The 21,253-nt window shown below is 32.9% G+C and overlaps 2 protein-coding genes across 9 annotated transcripts; one reads left to right on the top strand and one right to left on the bottom strand.

Annotated features, from left to right (window-relative positions):
* Positions 1-11: 11 nt before the first annotated feature.
* On the top strand, positions 12-21,059 carry LOC105199369 (retinoblastoma-like protein 1). 5 transcript variants are annotated; one of them, XM_039455814.1, is made up of 10 exons: positions 12,926-13,417; positions 13,856-14,387; positions 14,466-14,762; positions 15,425-15,526; positions 15,685-15,782; positions 16,419-16,808; positions 16,892-17,328; positions 17,672-17,766; positions 17,839-18,608; positions 18,697-21,059. In XM_039455814.1, the coding sequence occupies exons 1-10, from the start codon at positions 13,280-13,282 to the stop codon at positions 18,874-18,876; spliced, it is 3,039 nt and encodes a 1,012-aa protein (XP_039311748.1). In that variant the 5' UTR covers positions 12,926-13,279; the 3' UTR covers positions 18,877-21,059. The 5 variants fall into 5 exon arrangements, with proteins under 5 accessions (XP_039311749.1, XP_039311748.1, XP_011164745.1 ...); XM_039455815.1 differs by lacking the exon at positions 12,926-13,417 and adding an exon at positions 12-322 and having other exon boundaries at positions 17,672-18,608; XM_011166443.3 differs by having other exon boundaries at positions 12,929-13,417; positions 17,672-18,608.
* LOC105199370 (hypothetical protein) lies at positions 1,628-11,866 on the bottom strand. 4 transcript variants are annotated; one of them, XM_039455817.1, is made up of 8 exons: positions 11,668-11,866; positions 10,104-10,203; positions 9,454-9,967; positions 5,284-5,619; positions 4,789-5,124; positions 4,260-4,516; positions 4,041-4,170; positions 1,628-3,834 (listed from the first exon to the last, which is right to left on the bottom strand). In XM_039455817.1, exons 4-8 carry the CDS (start codon positions 5,605-5,607, stop codon positions 2,395-2,397), a joined length of 2,487 nt encoding a protein of 828 aa, XP_039311751.1. In that variant the 5' UTR covers positions 5,608-5,619; positions 9,454-9,967; positions 10,104-10,203; positions 11,668-11,866; the 3' UTR covers positions 1,628-2,394. The 4 variants fall into 4 exon arrangements, with proteins under 4 accessions (XP_039311751.1, XP_039311750.1, XP_011164748.3 ...); XM_039455816.1 differs by having other exon boundaries at positions 9,454-10,203; XM_011166446.3 differs by lacking the exon at positions 10,104-10,203.
* Positions 21,060-21,253: the final 194 nt, after the last annotated feature.

Raw genomic sequence — 21,253 nt, 5'->3', positions numbered from 1 at the left:
TGAGCTCTCGCATTCTCGTCGTCTCGTACGAGTGTTTGATGCGAGTGAGTGTTTCGAAAGTGCCGTGGAGCGTCGAAAGTAAAATGTTCGTACCAACTCCGTCGTGTCGCATTCAATCGTGTTTCGCATCTTCTCCGTTGCCTTGTATCCCGAGTTTTCTACGCGTGTGACTACTGGAAATGAGGAAAACGGAGGGTCACGCGTTCGTGCCAAGTGTGAATCAAAAGAAGGAGGATCGTCATAAGGATCGAGGATCTTGAATCAGAGAATGTTCGAGAGCCGTGGCCGAGACGGAGATGGACGGAGCGACCAGCGGCGAACGGTGAGTCAATTTGTACTTGTATTCGCCTTTACAATGCGATATTCGCGCCTCGTCCACATTGTGTAAATTATAGTAGTCGGTACAGTGCGACGAGATAAATAAATCGGTCGTGCGAAAGTGATTAGGAACGATTTGAAGTTGACATATTCGTGTACGCGCGTTCGAAGCTCCCTTTGCCAGGTCTGCCAATAGTCTGGCGACGTGCTTCCGTAGTCAGAGAGATTCTGGCCGCGGGGATGAAAACGAGCTCTTTTCACGAGATAATCGAGGTTCGAAAGAATTTCTAGCAATCATCCGTCTGGCGACCAATAAGCGCGATGGACGATTCGTCTTGTCCGATCACGGCTGATCACGACGTTTCCGCTTTGATCGACGTTGCGCGAGGATTTTATTTTAATTCTTATTTTTGGAGCCGTCCAATCAAATTTAACTGTTAGCTGGACCAGGTATTGGCTGCATTTCAATGAGTTTCGCAATGGAAGCGATGAAAGTCATGGCGATTGGCCAGCAACACGCAAGCCGCATTTATATTTAATTTTTATATTCAAAAAAAGTGAAATTTAATTTTATATTTAAAATCTTGTTTTTGATTTGATTTTGAACAATTTTTGAAAATTCTATCTATCTAATAAATAATATAGTATTTTTATATCATATTTTTAGGACTTTTCGCTTTTTTTTATCAAAGATGATGTATGAACATATATATTATGTTATTCATTGTTATTCGTGAATACATTGGATGCGATATTTATATTGATTTACTAAGAAGTAGTCCAGACAGCACGATGTCAAAAATTGGACAAGCAATACGGTTAAAATTAAATTACATTTAATAAACGTTAGAAATCAATTTTTATAGTTTAATACATTTTCTAAACTATTTAATAAAAGTTAGAAAAATCTTATATTTTAACTTTTTTTTTATTTGATTAAAATATCATTTTTACGCAAGATATTAGTTATATGTAAATTCATTATATGTTCTGCTAAAGACAATAAAATATTTTAAAAATTTAATTATATCTTCAAGATATGCAGGTGTGTGTAAAGACATCTTTAAATTATGATGTTTTACATCTTAAGATGCCCTAAAAATTTTGCTTTAAACAATTCTGTCAGTTAAATTAATTGGAACTTGATCGAAATTACATACAATTATTTTAATTATTTTTGCAATATTCGAATCAATAGATATTCAAAGTTAGTATGTAAAGTGTAGAAATCACTATTTGTTAATCCTAAAGTGGCTTTTTCCTTCGATAAGATGCTATTAATAAAATGTAACAATTAAAGGAAATTATATTAATTAAATCAATTATTTTTATTTTCATAAGCGTTCAGATTAATGTAACAGACATTGAGTCATGAAAACTAAACAGTATCAATTTCGTATTTGACATATTTATTTTAAAAATTTAAAGGAACATTATTTATTACTAGAAGCAAGCTGAGTGTACGGTCATGTACTGCTCGAAGACGAGATTCGCAATACTACCTATAAATTAAAGCTTGAAACTAATGTATCGTACTATAGTCAATTTTATTAATCAGAGCATCATCACATCAAAGACTGCATTAAAAATTTATCTGTAATTCTGTAAAATTTCAAAATATTATCATTTATTAGATATCTTATTTATCTCCTTGCATTAATCGTTTCTATCATCGTCATCGTTATCAAAATGTAACATTGTCTTTAATTTATACTTAAAGAGTACGATTGTAACATCATCTTAACTTACAGCATAAGCATATCACGCGATAAAAAGCTTAAACGTACACGTTATAAACGTAAAATAAAATAAAATAAAATAATGAACAATAAAACGAGAACATTGCAGCACAATAGGTATGCTCATTTTGATCGCAATAATCTACGTAAAAATCATAAATGCTACAGCAATGCAAAATATATATATATATATATATATATATATATAAGGCGTAAAAAATAATCGCATTTGTTCGATTCAAAAGACGAATATATAAATATATAAAAAATCAGTATGAATTATGCGAGGAAAGCAAACTCCAATATACAATATGTTTACGAGAAACATTCACGTATTTCATCTGACGACGGCGTAGTTTGGAGTCGGCTTGTTTATAGTTCCCCAGAAGAGGATGAGCTTCGTGGGATTATGTCTGATGAAAAACATGAAAGGCCGATTGGCAATTAGTTTCTTTTGATTGCCGTCCCGACGCAAAACTACCGAGGTAACCGCTGCTGCCTCGGTCCCCCTTTCGTTCACATCCATCTCCACTTTGTGTAGCACTTCGTTGGCGTACAGGCCCGGATTCACGAGATTCGCGCTGTTTCGTAGGATATCCAAACCATATGTGTGGAAATTTTGGGTGTGCATAAATCTCAAGAAATTTTGATCTATAGGTCGGCTCTGCCGTCTCCTTCTGCTCTTCGTATTTTTCTCGGTATTTCGGAACCGATACTTATTCTCCTCCAAGCTGACGTATTTCGTGTTCACATTTTCAACTTTTGGTCCGACTTTCTCAAGGTTATCGTTCTCCGTGATGTACGTTGCACGCGATGAATCGTTACGCCGTCTTCGAGTGTCACGACGTTTTAGACCGACCTTACGAATGTTGAAGCCCGTGTCCCATTGTTCTACATTGGTGCCTCTCTCATCTTCATACGTGAAATAATTCTTTCTCGCGCTGCCTTGATTAGTGTGATCCCCAATCCGTGAAAAAATTAAGAACTCGTCGGTGTTGGTGTTTGGCAATTGAGTGGGAGGAAGTTGTCGTGGCACTTGCGGAATTGACGTAGGGAATGGTTGTCGAACCGGTCCACCTTGTGCTTGTGGAATCAATGTAGGGAATTGTTGTGGAACTGATCCACCTTGTACTTGCGGAATTGCTGTAGGGAATTGCTGTGGAGCCGGTGCACCTTGTGCTTGCGGAATTGCTGTAGGGAATGGTTGTGGAACCGGTCCATTCTGCGCTTGCGGAATCGATGTAGGGAATGGTTGTGGAATCGGTCCACCTTGTGCTTGCGGAATCGATGTAGGGAATGGTTGTGGAATCGGTCCACCTTGTGCTTGCGGAATCGATGTAGGGAATGGTTGTGGAATCGGTCCACCTTGTGCTTGCGGAATCGATGTAGGGAATGGTTGTGGAATTGGCCCACCCTGTACTTGCGGAATCGACGTAGGGAATAGTTGCGGAACCGGTGTAGCCTGTGCTTGAGGAATCGATGTAGGAAATGGTTGCGGAATCGGTACAATTGGTGCTTGCGATGCTTGGCCGTATCCGTTCGATAAGAGACTTAAATCCGCAGTTTTTGGATCAAACAATGAGTTCAGGCCTAGATTGTGAAGTGCATCATTCAAACTCAATGTGCTCGAAATTTTCATACGAGGAAAACCTACGATGCAAGTCTCATTTTTCGTATTGCTTATTAAATACTCAATAGTCTCAGGCGTCAGTTGGTCCTGGAAGTTTTTCAATGCGGCGGCTCCTTCAGCTTTCGGCAAAAGTACATACATAGACATCTGGAAATTAAAAAAATTCTTGTGAATTATTATTGAAAGAAAAAAATCGCTCAGGCAAAATATTTAATTTTAATGCACAAACAATAATATAAAGAGAGTATTAAAGAAAATCGTTCAGAAATTTATTATTTATACAAGTTTGAGAAATAATGTAAATTTAAATTTCATCTGTCACTATTAAATTAAAGAACAACGATTTTGTTTACCTCTAAGCCTTTGTAAGGCAAAGCCAATATTTTAACGCCCAGCGATTTGTCCTCATAGAAAGGAAAATTTCCTCCGTTATACATCATATCTATCTCGACTGTGTTATTCGGCTCGATGAAGAATGGTTTCCTGCAATAAAAATTATCATGATTATATTAAGAAAAAGTGAGTTTATTTTTTCGTCTCCATCAATCGAAATAAATGGCAAAATTGCGTACCTCTTTGTCATAGCTGTCAAGAAATGCTGATTCCATTCTCCCTTGAAGTAGAGTGCCGATAAAAGAATCACAGTGGTCAACGGATCCGGCGATTCGTTCAATATACTATCAATTTTCCCCATTGTTCGTTGCTTCACCCAAGCATTTATTGTGTCTCGCGCTTCCCTGCTTTTTGTGTGAAAATCTAAATTTATCACTTCGCTTTGGTACGCATTCTCGCTGATGACACGAAATTCAGGTCGAATCGGATATCCTTGCTACAGAAATTAAAAATCTATTAGGTTTGTTTAAAAAAAAGGAAATTGGAAAAAAGAAAATATTTATTATAAATTGGAAAAAAGAAAATATTTATACTTCTGTAGTTCAACATTCGCGATCGACTTTCAATTTATATAATTTGAAGATTATTATTAATACTTTGATATATTCTTTCGTCAATCTTTGTCAGATTTCGATAATGCATTTGACTTCGATATTTCATTGCATTAAATTATCTCATAATATATAAATAACCAAAATAAAATTTTACCTGGACGAAGATACCACTGGCGGAACTCACGCGTGGCGTATTGCTATCCTCGAGTCTGTAATTCATAATGGCCAAAAGCTGGCCGAACATCAGATGAACAATTTCTGAATGTTGAGATATATCGACACCAGACTCTAAACCAAGTATCCGGGTAACCTCGTCGAAAGTCTTGCCAGCGGAACCCAACAGAACTAATGACAAGGCGACGGATACGCTGAGGGGAGAAAAGATCACGTTCGCATGATTATTAGTCACCGATGTGTCTGAGGTCTTGGAAATCGCTTTATCCAAATCCAAAGCAAACTTTGTAATTCCCCTGGATATAATATTAGTTACCTGTAAAATTGAAGATTTCAATGATGTACAAGAACGAATATGCGTTTCTTTGATTAATATTTTTAGAAGAGCTAAGATAGAGATAAAAACTTAAAAAAAAATATACGCGAGAGATTGAATAATCATTAATAACGCGTGAAAACAACAATAATGATTTACATGATTGCTCCAAGTTTCCGGCATGGGTTGTGGGCTGGCTGCTGGAATTGTTGAGTACAAAGGTACACGAGTAGTCTTAGAAGAAAGTTGCCCTTCTGCTGGTCTCGCGGTGATAAGTTGCGAAACTGGTCTATGATCGAATTGTTGATCAATTTGAGCGGGCCGATTATTGCTGGCTGTTTGCAACGCGGTAGCATTGTAATTAACAGGTAGTGATCCCAAAGCAAAACTGTGGTCAGCTTGCATAATTTCGTATTGATCCGGGTAAATGAGCTGACCACCAACCAACGCCATAAAACCAAACAACAACCATTCTCGCGCCATATTCCTGAGTTTCTGAAAAAATATTTGTTATATTAATTTAAACTAATTAAAAAAACTATATGTATATATATATATGTATACATGAAGTTTATTTAAACATTCTTCTATTAATTTTGTTCGTTTAATTTCTTTGTTTTATTCATTCTTTCTTTCTGTTTAATATATAGTGGTTCCAATAGATTGAAATAATTCTCGTATGTGCTGCTATTAATAGAGATCACATATTTGTGATGGGTAGGCATTCGTTTCTCGAAAAAGCGATAGCGGAATCACAGTTACTGGTTCGTGACCATGAATGCAGATTCCGCATTCACTGCAAACGGTGAGCAACGAAGTCTCATAAACATAATAATAATCCTTAATAATGGCACATACTTCATATAATTACTCGTCACATACGTATATAAACGAGGGGCAAATGTTGTTCCGAGAAATATACAATTTCACTTGCAGGTGCAATAACAACACATTTCGCATATTGCGAGAATTATGATACATTTGTACTGATAATAATTAAAGCATTTATAGAATATGCAATAATACTTTGCACTGCTGCGTTTATAAAATGTGCGTTATAAAAATTTCCAAGTAACATATCATTGATATGGAATGACATGAACAATTGTGCAAGAATCACTAATTATGAAGATAGATAGGCCTAATGAGAGTCAGGAAATAATTTGATAGAAATATCTACAGGAAATATACGCAAAATAAAAGTTCGCATGAATGTATGGTAATCAGACTGATAAGCGAATCTCTGATACTTAATTTATCATATATTTACAATTTAATATATTATTTATATTAAACTAGTTAATAATACTAACTTTATTTTTGAACTTTCATAATAATCTTTTTAAACATAATTTTTAATTCATTTGTTTGAATATCTTAGATACATATTTTGAAATATTATAGAGTATTTAGAAGAGAAATATTTAATATTTGAATGTTAAAAGTTTACTGAAAGGCAAGAGAAAAGAATTATTTATTTTTACAAAAGTATAAATAACATTTGTGACTGTTTATGACATAACATGCAATAGAAAATTTGATAAATTAAAGAGACATTATGTGTAATTTATGAGACGTAATCTTGAATTCTTACAACATATAACCGCAAGAAAATTAATATCTATAATTTTATTCAATGTTTATTACGATAATAGTCCAATTATCCATTCGGTGTCCAATATAAAATTATTCATTCTATTATCTCTAATATTTTTAATTATTTAGAAACAGAGTTAGGGCTTCCCAAATTTTTTCACATGTAAATTTAAGCACATTATACGTTTTAATTCATCTTTTTACAGCAAGTTACGAATATACTGTAACATATATACATTCTCCTGTAATATTTCACCAAATCAAAGTACTTCTGTGCCTAGAATCTATCATGAATCAATGTCAATTATCATTGAATTTACAATATTTCTAGTCTGCTAACACACAAGTCTTGAAGGCATATATCGAGAATAATGGCGTCTTTGAGCGTCGAACAATACCTGAGTGTCGTCTAAAAGAGATACGAAACATCACGTATAATGCTGTTTGGAAATTCCCAAGGGAGTGGCGAACACGGTTCATAGATTAGGATTTAGCCACATATAAACAGGATATTTCAATATCCTTTCAGACCACTTCCTCGAGATGTCTTCTGAAGATTACTCGACAAAGAATTAATGATTTTCATACTCATATTTATACTAATACTTTTCTGCTTCAATAAATACTACACGTGCCTGACATTCAAATGATCAGTTTCAGATTTGTTTAAAGAGTTCCTTAAAATTACTCTTTTTTGTGGGTGCAAATTTATTTTTATTAGTTTAAAAACGATTTTATCTCAAAACAAAAATATGTATTCACTAAAGTAACTTTTATATCATAAACAATTACAAATAAACTTATAAATGAAGCATATATAAATGTGCAAAACAAAATCTCATTTTTCATATAATTTCAAATTTCCAAGATTTTTTCATTTAATTTTACGACAAAGATGTAAAATAATTTAATATCGAATAATGACAAGTTTTAATACATAAGATGGTTTTTCTAAGAGAAATTTATTAATGCAAAAAATCTGGAAAAAAAGGATAAGTTTAAGGATATTCTAAATGAGAGATAAGAATAAGATAAAAGATATGATAGATTCTAAATGAGAGATGAGAGATAAGATTCTAAATGAGAGATGAGAGATAAGAATAAGATAAAAGATATGATAAAAAAAATCAATTTTTATGTGATGTCCCGTGGCCAATGCATTTTCTAACATTTACTATGCTGACGCATTTCATTTACATCAAACAGTGACGCTTCTGATAGTTGGAATTCCCACTTCAAAGTCAAACAACGTAAGCTATTTTCACAATTACGATCGATTGAGCCAGTTTCTTCGTGCTTTATCAGTGCGTTTATCTATACATTTCTATTTCTTATATCTATGTATAAATATATTGTTAAATGACATTTGACACATTTCGTGCTCTGGAGCGCATCAATTATTCATCATCAATTCTATTAATTTACTTATTAATTTTATATTGTATTAAAAGTTCAAAATTCGGATTAAACAATCAATGTAACTAAGCAAAAAGAAAGATTTGTTACTAATATAATTTCGTTGAATTTATTTTAATACTAAATATATGAAAATTGAATTCATCAAAATTACAATTTCAATTCTTATCACAAGGGCGAGAAATTTATTAATGCGTTTACTTCACAAATTAAATCTCTGTTAATTACTTCTCGGCTCGTTTTTATAGAAATATATTAGTTTCTCATTAATAATTATTACAATTATTCTTCTCAATTAAAGAATTATTTTAACTAATTTATAAATATTAATATTTTAAAACCAATTCTCTAATTAAATATATGACATGTTTATTTTTTCCGATGACTCTTTTTTAATTATATTTATATTTTAAATTTAATATTGTTAATTTTATTAAGAAGAAAAACGCCCACACATTTGCTGCTCACCAAAAGCTGCTTCCAGACAGGACTTGATTTTATTCTGAAGGTCAAATGTGAAAGTAAAATCGTCATGAATATAGCTTATTATCAAATATTACTTTTTCGTATCGTCTTTGATTTGTGTGACACACTAGATAATATATCGTGTGAAGTAATACTGTACACATTTCATTCTTGAGTAAAACATTTATCTAATTATGCAATGTTAACGTATATAAGTATAACGTTAATAAGTATGAAATTCAGTAATAGGAAGCATAATAATTATCTTAGAACTACAAAATTCTGCCTAAAAGGATGATGTGTTTTGAATTGCTAATTGATAATAATTGATAATTGACAGGAAATGACATTTGAACCTATTAATCTTGGAAAAAAAAGTATTACTCCAAAAATTGTTCTTTATGAGGCATGCAATAATTACTTATTGCAAAAGCATTTTGTTGCTCTGCTTTTACATCCACAGTTGAAAATTATTTTAAAAGTGACATTACTCTTACGTCCTTATTTTTTTCACATATAGATAACAATTATACAATGTTAGCACTTAGCCTTCTCGGCCATGACGCTCTCTATAGATAACAATTATATATAAAATATTGAATTTAATATTTTATTATTGCTTTAATATTATCAGTTAAAGTTTCCTTTACACTCAAACATACCGGCGTGAAAAAGCAATGTGAAGCACAATCCATTTACAATATTCCTTGGCAATAGAACCCTTTATAACTCATTGTCAGCCAGAAGTAATAAAATTCAACGTCAAAATCAAAATCGAATCGACGTCGATTTCATTATCATTTCTGGCTGAAAAGGCAAATAAAACTCAAATAAGTGACAATTAACACCAACCTGAGAGAAAACGCGATGAGACAGTACTAGAGTTTTCAGTGCGATCGTCTCAATCGATTTACCGCTTCAACGCCACGGCACTTCGGCGTCCCCTGGATATAGGTCAAGTTCAGTTTCACTTAATCGGCTTGTGGAATCGCACAATTCCGGTGTCTGCTTGACGAATGTGCCGAGCACTGTGCAATTACCAGATATAATCGTTTGTAAACTGGTTCTTCGGAAGCGGAGCTCTTTAGACGGATCACCGTCGCTCCATTCGCCGCGGGAAACACGCGGATACTAACGGAGCCTAGGTTCGCCGATCTCTTTTATTGGTACCCGGACCGACGATGATGCGACAACGACGACGATGATGAGGCGGTGAGAGACGTTAGCGGGGAAAGACATTAAGAACAGCATGTATGCACATCACGCATAGCTGAACTCAGTCGCTGACATTGACTCATCGCTCGTGCTTTACGCCGAAGTATTGCACGGTGCTTTTCTTCTGCCGACACACCTGTTTGATAGTGCGCTGAAACCGGAGGAGAAGCGATTAAAGGACTGCTGATAAAAATATATAGATTAGGAATAATATTAGAAATTGCACTTGAACACTTAAGCGGTTCGACAACATTCTTAATCGTTCTGCATAATAATACTCGATCTACTTTGACTTTATGCAGGCACCCTGGTAGATGCAATGAGGGCATCAGACGTAGGAATCATTTATCATTAGGAGATTGTGTACTTTATGAGAAACAAGTTTTCCTGCAAACGATGTCACACGTTAGATTGCAATATCGCAAGATATTTCCAGTAAATAAATTGCACAGAAACAGATAGCGAAATTAAAGTTTCGAGTGTATCGATTAACAGACGGGAGGAAACTTTATAGATTAGTTAGTCATAATCGCTAAAAAAAAAACCTGCAATAAGTTATCGTCGCGTAATGTCGCTTATCAATTACTCCATGTATGTGTATATTACACTACTTTTATCCATAAAAATTAAAAAAGAAACGTGAGGTTTTACATGATTTCTTTGTATTTCTCATATTACTTTTCTTGCCCCTCCCCTCTAATTCGGTAAAAATTGTTACGACTTCTTATTCTCATTAAAGACCATATATCGCCTATGAATCATACATTTGGGTTATTTATTTTACGCTTCGTTGATTAAATGTCGCACGATGCGTTACATTGTACGCCAAAACGTAATTTCCACCTGACACGGCAAGTGTTTGAAGTTCTGCATCAGCGAGCTTTTTGTTCTCATTTCCGCTGATTAATGCCGTTGTAAATGAATCGTCGAAGAAGATTTTCTTTTGTTTAGAGTGAATACAAGTGAAAAAAAACGTACGCAAAACTAATATTTTGTTTTATGATGCATATAAAAAAAGACATCCATCAAATCTCTAATCCTGTAGCGAGACTCTTAACAATAGCGTCGGTATTGTTACCCTTATCGTTTAGCAGCTTTTTTATTATAAACAATATCTGCATAACAACATAACGATACTGATACTGTTGTTAAGAGTTACACGATTCCGCTGCTGAAAGTATCAATTTATTGACGTAAAATATGGCGTGATTAATTTATATAAATAATTATAAAATGCTTAACTTGTTTTTATTAATCAACATTAACTATTATTTTTGTACTAGTATTAATAAAAAGTGTATAAATTTTTTTCAATATCCTTTTCAATGTATAAATTAATATAAAAAACTATACTAATAGAAATAAATACAATTATATTGTAAAAATTAGTATAAAATTTAATTAAAAAATGAATTTAATATGAGAAGCAGATGAGTCAATATGCTAAAATTGACATCTTTTCACAATTTTTAAAGATAAATAAATTCTTGATTTCTTCTTTGAGTTCTAACATTTATAATATTCCTTGCTTACCTTTTCACATTAAAGAAATGTAAAAAAAATTGCTTTTCAGAGTTTAGCATTTGTATAACTATCCAAATAGCACAGAGTTTAAAAAGAATTCAGGTTTATATCATCAATTCAGAATTCATTTTCAGATGCAAAAAGAATTCTTTTGCATGTCAAAATGAACTCTGAATTGATGACACAAGCCTGAATTCTTTTTAATCCATGTACCATCTGGTCATTTTAAATTATGTAATAACATGTATATATATAAATAACATGTATATATAAAAATAAAAAATTGTTCATAAAATTAATATAATTTTATAAGGATATATGACATACGTGTGATTTCAAAGAAGTTGAATATCTCTTATGGAAAAACCGGTGCATTGTATTCTAAGCAAACCACAATGGTCAAAGCATCTCCTATATCAAAAATCATTCCTAGAGCTCCTTGTTGACCCAGTATTTGGAAAGAATTCATGGAAAATTATTTGCGTCATTAGAAGCAAATGAACCTAAAAGTACAAAATATTTCATAAGAAAGATAGAATTACCCAAAATCAAAAAAACATAATGACGTCATTTGTCTTTAATAAATCAATAAATGTTATCCTTATGACATCATTATGATATCAAGTAATAAACGATTGAGTCACTTTTGATATCTTCATGATTTCTGTATTCTACCTGGAAAAGAAAACAAAAGAAATTACATTTTTTTTTATTAATACATATGCAAAATTGTTAGTTGATGTTAGTTAATAAAAATTAACAAAAATAATTATAATTTTCATAAACTTTCATATATTAAGCAACAATTAATAATATAAATATTAAAAGATATTGATTTCTAGAGAAAGAAAATTGGAAGATATAAGGTGTATAATTTAATCTAACCTATAAACTGCACACAGTTAATAATCGAGCAATACAGTCAAATGCATTAATATATTGTCACTTGTTACAATTGCGTAATTCAATTTTTTTTTAATGAAAATATAAACAAACTACACACAGTTTAGAATTAAGCGATATAGTCGGATGCAATAATATAATATTATTGTCACTCGTCACAATTGTTTGATACAACTTTTCTTTTTTTATAAAAATATAACGATTGAATTAATTGAAATTGCAATTAACGAGTGCAGAAAGTAAACTTTTTAAATGTTACTGAGTAGAATTTCCTAATTTGAAATTACTCCTCAAACCACGTTCTCATTCTAACGACACATGCGCAGAATGAGAATGCATTAATGCAGTCGGACCTTCGCTTGTTTTCTCGCTCTAATGCAGTCACGTGTCTGCATAATCGCGTGACAAACACGAGTAGCGAGAGAGCGAGGCGAATCCCAGATTAAAGAGAAGAGACGGCGGAAGGTGTTCTGAAAACAAAGGAAAGGAATTCCATCACCGCGATCTTACGTCACGCGGGAATTAATCTTTTCGTTCGCGCGCACGTTCTGGATAAGCCACACGCAAGTGTCGCGCATGCGCAGTGAAACGGGCATCACAAATGCACGCTCGTGGTTCTCGATCGCGTACCGCGTATCTCGATTTTATTACGTCCGCGTGAAGTAAACAGGAAGAGATATCGGAGCAAGTCCAGCGAGGCCGGAGTTTGCGTTCGACCGAACGTGGAAATGTGGCGGGAAACGACGTATCTTACCTGGCCAACATCCTCCACGGATTCACCCACCAATCGGAGAGTGAGGTCCAATTGAAGCTCTCACTCACGACCACTCACGACGCGAGCGTGCGCACTGACGATGCCACTGCTGCATTACGTTTCCCGCCAACATGGCAAATATGTCGGCGCTCGTGTCGTTTCCCGCCAAGCCTCCGCGACAACCCCGTTATAGGGCAACGAAGTTTTTGTATGGCGGTGTAGGAGTGTTTTCCCCGCGTTATCTCGTCTGATCTCTCATCTGGCTGGACTAGGTGCGGAAGGATGGGGCAATCGGACGACTCCGAGGACTCGATGTACGGTCGACACCAGGATCTTTGCCAAAAGCTGAATATGGATGCGGTCGCCGCGTCCGAAGCCTGGAAATCCTACGAAACTATTCGGCAGAATTACACCCTCGAGGTAGTATTTAGCTTGAGATAATGCGCTGCTTCGACGACAAATACGATTTTGCGTCGCGCAGAATGCCAAGGACGACGGTTTGGTGTGACGTGATCGTCACCGAATTGCCAATTTCCGTGAGACAAAGCGAGTGACGTTCGGGCGATTTCTCTTCATCCTGCGACGAATTATTTAAAGCGCGACTGATGAGTCATTTGGCGCGTTTATCTTGAAAAATTATTCGTCAATGGGCTTTATTTTCGCGATAGTTACACGTATTTTTAATTGCGAAGATCAATACCACCTCAGTACTTTTATATCATGGTTCATGCTTCTTTACTCGTAGAATTCTGTTGAATTTTTTATAAATGATACTTGGTTTTTACTCCGCGATTCTTTACTATATTTTATACATGAGCATGAGTTGTTTTACAAAGGATTTTTAATGTATATTTGCAGGGTGACCAATTGCATTGGATAGGATGTGCAGTGTACGTGGCATGTAGAAAATTTTCCATACCTACAGTAGGAAGACCAGGCACTAACGTGGAAGGCAATTGTGTATCACTTACTCGTCTTTTGCAACTGTGTAATCTCCCCTTGATACAATTCTTTACAAAGAGCAAGTCATGGGCAGATATGGCAAATATGCCACAGGACTTTCGAGCCCGGATAGAGAAGCTAGAAGCTAATTTCTCAGTGTCAATGGTTATATTTAAAAAATATCAGCCAATATTCTCTGATATATTTAAGGACCCACGAGAGGATACCTCTAAGCCATCTAGGTCTAGAAGACACAAAGCAACACCCTGTACACCTAGCAGGGTTTTTGAATTTTGTTGGACATTATTCATATGCATAAAGGGTGCAATCCATGATATCTCGGACGACCTTGTTAATTCTTATCATCTCTTGCTGGTCTGCTGTGATCTTATATATAACAATGCTTTATTGGCTAATAGAAAAGACTTGTTGAATCCTAATTTTCCTGGTGAGTAATTTTAAAATGGATCATATACAACAATCGTGAACTAATGAGGATAATCTCATCATGTTTTCTGATTTATAGGCTTGCCAGCAAATTTCAATGATGACAACTATACCCCACCACAAACTGCAAATTGCATTGTTAACTTGCTATGCGAGCGTCATGATGCCATTGCAGTTGAGGCTAAAGCCATAAAGGAGTATTGCGTGAGAAATTACATAAACAAGCTATTTAATGAAAAAACCTTACGTGGAGATCAATCAAATTTCTCTGGTATGCTAGAAGCAATGAATTTTGATAGTAACAACAAGGCCATTAACAAGTCTTATGAACAGCGTATGCTAAGTGTCGGAGACTTTGATGAAAGAATTTTCTTAGGTAAAATTATTACTTATAATTGAATTGAAAGCATTGATCTACATATAGTAATTAATACTGTTGCACGAAATAAGATACATGTATTGTAAGCTTACATTATACACTTGCATGCTTCCTGCTAGCTTATTGTGCTTTTATAAATATCCATGTGGATTGCTAAGCAAGAATATATGACCTGCACAATTAATGTTTATGACTTAGATTATATTAACTTTTTAAATGGAAATTTAAGTCATGTAGAGCACATTAACATTTCATTATTTTCTCTTTGCTTTTTTTCAATGAAACTTACATTTTATTTATTATTTTATAATTATATACAATTCACACAATGAAGCTGTCTGAACTTGTAGATGTATTGTTTCTAGTTGAAAAAAGAAAAGAAAGATATATATAAAAAAGAAGATACTACATTCCTAGCAACTTATTTAATTTAAGTTTTTCTTTTTTTTTTCTTCTTAAGCCTTGTGTTCACAATGCTAAAAACTGCTCCGAGATATTGAACAAAGAGAAAATTGATCAATCGCATTAGTTAATTGGCCAAATTGTTTAATGCAATTTGTCATACCTTTCTCTGTCTTTTAAACATCTTGGATATCTAGCATTGTGGATACAAGATTGTAACAAATTTGTCTATTTGCTATGTCGTGATTGCTTTATAGCAAAATGGAGGAGATTAAATTTGAGCAATATATCAAATTCAGATGTATTTAGCCAAAATGATGCCAAGCATGACCAGTTTAGTAAACATGACGTCTTAAAAGGTGGGTCCGTAATATCTCGCGAACTCTTGTTTTGTAAATGATTAACCGAACTAATTTATTTTGTCAACTAATTCTACACAAACAAAATCGGGCTACTTGCCTATAATTTTTTGGATTACAAATATAAATTTGATATGAATATATGATTCTTGTTTCAGGCCAAGACGCTAATGAAAACATTGGTTCTCCTACACAAATGATGAACATCGAAGATTTTCATGAACAATTGCAATTGAAGAGGGAACAGCATGCTGGGGTAAGTTTTAGGAAAATTATTATGAAATAATTTATTAATCTCAGCTTACAAATCACGAAGGAACCATTGGTTTACCATTTTTTTAGTTACTCGTCCATTCATTTCTTACATATATGTATATTATATGTTATATTTATATATATTATATATTAACAGATATATACATACATATTTGATTTATTACTCTGATCCACAAAATTCATCGTGCATATAATATTTCATCCTTTATTCATAACTTATCTAACACAGTCTTTATTTTTAATCACTTTAATCTATTTTTTTTATCTTACATTCTTTTCCTTATCTCTATCTTTCCTTTTTCAGTTCGTTTTCTCTCTTTCTATAACTGCAATATATCTAACTACATTTTTTAAGTTGTCCTTATCTCATATCTTTTATTTTTTCCTCTAATCTAATTTCTCAGACTAATCTTTTGTTTTATAACGTTTTTCTACATAATGTGTTCTAGACAATCCTTTCCATTTAGGTAATACATACTTTTATTTTTTTTCCAACTGTTATTTATAAGCTGACAAATACATAGGAGAATTAATATATTTATTTTATTTGAATAATGGTAAACATAGTATATGTTCTCTTGCTCATAATGTTTGGATAATATTTTATTTTTCATAGCAATATCTGGCTCCTCCCACACCATTGACTGGACGTAAATATCTTCGATCGAAGGATATGTCTAATATAACACCAGTGACTACGGCAACTCAAAGCGTCATTAAGTTACAAGCTTTGATAGCTGGACAATCTGCTCCAAGCGAAAGCTTATTGCAGATGCTGAACAACTGTTCTCAAGATGTCAAATCCTCACTCGAGGCAAAAGTTAAACAGATTGGTGAACAATTTTGTTCAAATTATAATAGTAACGCAGATATGACTAATGCAAATGATGGTTCAGCATTTGACTTTGGAAAGAAACGTCTTCTTATGGGACAAACCTTATTTTACAAGCTTCTGGAAGTGATTCTAAATGATGAAAAACGCAAAAAGCCAAATGACGACATAACTGTAAGTTTATATAAATAAAACAACTAAATAAAAAATTACTATGCAAAAACAATATATTCATATTTTAATAATTATTTGTTTAGAATCTTCTCTTGAATGAAGTCTTTATCCAATGCCTTTTTGCCTGTTGTCTCGAAATCGTTATATATTCGTATAAAAGCAACGACAAGATATTTCCCTGGATACTGAAAGCTTTGAATCTAGACGCTTACTATTTCTATAAGGTCATAGAAATTATAATAAGAGCCGAGGATCAACTGTCGCGAGATGTGGTCAAGCATTTGAATCACATCGAGGAGAAAATTCTAGAATCCCTGGCTTGGCAAAGTGATAGTCCTTTATGGCAAACCATTGAGTCTTTGCCAGATGGTGTGCCAAGCTGCGAGGAAGTTGCCTTGCCTGGTACTTTGGAAACTGCTGATCTGAACACATCTGGTCAACCTATATTAAGACGTGTTACTTTAGATCGGGAACGTACTCATGATGTTCAACAAAGTCCGATTTCGTCTGCTTCAGAAAGGTATACTTTACAAAAGGACGCATTTTACAGAAGATAGTACAATTTTTTCATAATTTTTTTGAAATAACTTCTCTAAATGCTAATAAAGAAAGAGAAACTTTTCATAAAATTTTTTAAAAAGGGAAAAAAGTTATATATTTTAAATATATAATGGTATGTTTATAATTTACATAGTGACAGTTCTCTAGTTGATTATAATAATATAAAGGCCTTCTCCCCCCTCCCCCCTTTTTTTAATTATCAATATGCAATATAATTGAAAAAATTGTGTAAATTTGAGCATTCTTTACTATTAAATTTTTCCATATGAATGTTTATGTATATTAAGTAATATGATTTATAGATTTCAGTCTCCAATTGCAGCATCTGGTGTGGCAAAAAAGCGATTATTCTCCGAGACCAGAGTCACCGGTCAAAGCGTCCTTCGTGTCGGACAAAGTGTGTTGTCTTCTAATAGAATGTTATTAGACAATGGCCAAAGGATTCTCTTATTACCCGATCAAATTGCAGTTTCTAAATCATCGGGCACGACACAAACGTTAAATAATCCCACACAAGCAACGAACAGAGACGCCACCAAACCGAAGAGAACGGGTTCTGTCGCGCTGTTCTTCCGAAAATTCTATAATCTTGCATGCGTACGCATGCAGGATTTGTGCAATTCATTGGAAATATCAGACAACGATAAGAAAAAGATTTGGACGATCTTCGAATACTCTATCAAGGAACGTAAATTAATGAAGGATCGGCATCTTGATCAAATCTTAATGTGTGCAATTTATGTAATATGTAAACTGGTTAGGATGGAAAGAAACTCGTTTACCGAAATCATGCGGTGTTATCGTTTACAGCCGCAGGCCGAGTCTCATATATATAGATCGGTACTTATTAAGAAAGTTTCTAATGACGAAGATCCGGGAACGAGTGGTAATGAAAGATCAGAGGACAATAATATGTTGGGAGAGAATATAACTCCACCGACACCGACAAATATGACCGGGACGTCTCAAAATTTTAATGGGGAGATACGCGACGATTTGATTAAATTTTACAACAAGGTGTATGTTCCACAAGTCAAGGAATTCGCGAATAAATTTGGATCCACTCGCGGCAGTGTTATGAATCTCTCATTGAGTCCTTTACCGAAAGGAAAAGCACCTGCTAATTCTCCAGTGAGACGTGTCACTAGTAGTATTATGACACGCACTCTTGATCCGAAGGCTATTAGCGCATCACCAGCGCCACAATTAACTTATTGCTTCAGCCGTAGTCCTGCCAAGGTAAAATGGATCTTTTAAAATTATTAGTTTTATAATTATTTAATTTTTTGGACTTACAAAAACTGATTTTTTGTTTTTACATCATTAGGATTTAGAAGCTATCAACAAGATGATGATATCGGTGGATGCGAAAAAGAGTGTAGGAAAGAGATTACTTTCTGATGACACGGATGTAGAAATGACAGAAGGTACATCTAAAAAAACTGCAACTTTTGTTGCACGAAAATTAGAAAATATTATTGGAGAACGACGAACGCAAAACCAATAAGCAGGATACAGTGGAATGACGTCAATCATAGTTTATGAGAACAAAGAACGTGTTCACTCTGCTTTTTAATTGCGTATGAATTGATTTGCAAAAAACGAAGAAACAAGACAAATAAAAGCCAATCACTTGGCTGTTTAGCATAAATGTGAAACGTTCGTTTCTCAGGTATAGTCATTCTAGCAAATTGGAAGGGCCCAATAAAATATCGTTCACATTTATATAAAGATGCTGTAATGTTTGTGTAATTTTATTTAGTGTAAAGTCAGAATTCAATTTCCAGTATTCTTCGTTGACTTTTATCTTACCAGAGTAGACCTTTTTTGTTAATTTATAATTTACCCAACCAAACTGTCTTTCAAACCTTTCTTATAAAATGCAAAGACGTGTAATGTGAATTATAACTATGACATACGCATGTTACACTTTCCGTGCATTACGTTATTGTTAACATAACATAGAATTAATTTAAAACAAATATTGATTTTTTTTTTAATGTGTCTACTGTTAGTTCTTGATCATGATTGTTACGTAAAATTATATAAAATCGCATATACATCCATATATAGTGATAATTAGTTTTGTGACAAAATTACCGTTGATTTTGTAGAGACATTAGCTAGCGATATTCTATAAAATCACCAGAAATTTTAAAATTTACGATTATCGAATTATCATTTTCAACATATAACATGTAGATTTAACTAGGAAATTATTAATTAAATAAGAAATTACAAAAAACATGCTAGTATTATCGTGACAATAAATTGTAATTCGCACTACGATATACGAAGTGGTCACCAACGAAAAATATTTTAATGATAGATCCTCGAAGACATTTAAAACCGATTTTTCTCGAGAACAAAAATTGTAAACAAATATTTAATAATTACAATAATCATTGTAATTATTTATTTTTTAGCATTAGTTATCGCGTAAGTAACTATTACATGAAAATTCTGTTCAAATAAAGTCAAATAAACAAAATAATATTTTTGTTATTTATTTCCGTTATTTTTTTCCATATAACTTTGAATCCATTAAAAATCCTTTAATCGCTTTATTCAATAAATATATCAATTTCTCGATATTAAAATAATCATTAGTCTTTTTAATTTTTTATTTTATTATATCTACCATTAAAATATTATCCAATTGCGATGGACCATCCTGTATACACATATTTTAAATTTATAAAATAAGTTAAACAAAAAATTGATATTAATTGATAGCTCTTGTTTCTGATTGTGATCAATTCGTTATTTGCATTGCATCTTGTAAAAGTAAACCTAGTCAATGTTTGTGAAGTATTTGGTATGTATTTTCTACACTGGAAATTGATCTGACTATTCCAAATGCGTATATTATGACTCGTCATAAGCTTATCATCGTTTTCTGTTCCGTAATCAAAATATACATAAAATCAAAAAAATATAGTTTCAACTGCTTAATCATTTTAATGGTAAACTTAAGCTCATGGTGAAAGAAATGAATATATACAGCAAATGTTAAATGAGTAATAGTTCGATTAAATTCACTTTCTTTAAAAAAAGAACATTGATCCAAATACAAATTGAAGGTAAAATTAATTGTATTCATATGAGTGTGCTTTATATTTCAAGAAGTAAGTTATTTGTATCTTTTAAAATTTAGTTTGTCAAGAGTTAAAAAACTCAGAGTAGATGTAAATATTTCTAAATTCACATTATGATCTCATTAATTTGTCATTTATTATCGAACAATGTATAAAACGAGAATATTATAAAGTAAGAATTAAAAACTATTATTGTATTTATTGCATTACAAGGATTTTGTAACTCGAGCTTAATGTAATTAAATATCAATCGCGAATTTAGAGAGAGAGAGAAAATACTGATACATTAATAGTAATTGAATACAAATATTTGTTGTGCATGAGACGACTATGTTTTCAACATATTGTTTAAAACAAAATACTGAGTTTCTTGGATATTTCTCCGTTATGGATCATAACGGAATCATATGCGACAATGCTGTTATATTTGAATTTTTGTTTGCTTTTACCATCGAAATTAATTTACATTGTATTCGTAAAGTTTTTTTTAGTAACAATATGAGATTAGCTTCTTTTATATAGTTTGCATGCACGACTAAAAGCAATTACTAATGTAGTTTTCTTTATATTTAAATAAATAATGTAAAAATTTTATCGACGTACAATGAATTGCTATTAATCATTTTTTATGTATATAAAATATTGTAATACAGAAATGAATTGGCAATATAATAGAAAAAAATATTTTAACCTTTTTTATAAAACTCACGATACTATTATTGTAATTAAAATTTATCATGAGCATTTTGGGATGTAATATGTGCATATAAATTTTTTAAGATTATG

The sequence above is a fragment of the Solenopsis invicta genome, chromosome 12, assembly GCF_016802725.1.
Source record: "Solenopsis invicta isolate M01_SB chromosome 12, UNIL_Sinv_3.0, whole genome shotgun sequence".
Lineage (NCBI taxonomy): Eukaryota > Metazoa > Arthropoda > Insecta > Hymenoptera > Formicidae > Solenopsis > Solenopsis invicta.
Note: the sequence above shows the minus strand (reverse complement) of the source record. Positions and strands in the feature narration are given on the sequence as shown.

Bases quoted from the DNA above. Each gene is read 5' to 3' on its own strand.
- LOC105199370 (XM_039455816.1), bottom strand. From the start codon at position 5,607: ATGGCGCGAGAATGGTTGTTGTTTGGTTTTATGGCGTTGGTTGGTGGT. The intron at 4,171-4,259 runs GTACGCAATTTT...TTTTTATTGCAG, and splicing joins TTGACAGCTATGACAAAGAG to GAAACCATTCTTCATCGAGC. The intron at 3,835-4,040 runs GTAAACAAAATC...TTTAATTTCCAG, and splicing joins TGCCTTACAAAGGCTTAGAG to ATGTCTATGTATGTACTTTT.
- LOC105199369 (XM_011166443.3), top strand. From the start codon at position 13,280: ATGGGGCAATCGGACGACTCCGAGGACTCGATGTACGGTCGACACCAG. The intron at 13,418-13,855 runs GTAGTATTTAGC...GTATATTTGCAG, and splicing joins GGCAGAATTACACCCTCGAG to GGTGACCAATTGCATTGGAT. The intron at 17,329-17,671 runs GTATACTTTACA...TATGATTTATAG, and splicing joins ATTTCGTCTGCTTCAGAAAG to ATTTCAGTCTCCAATTGCAG.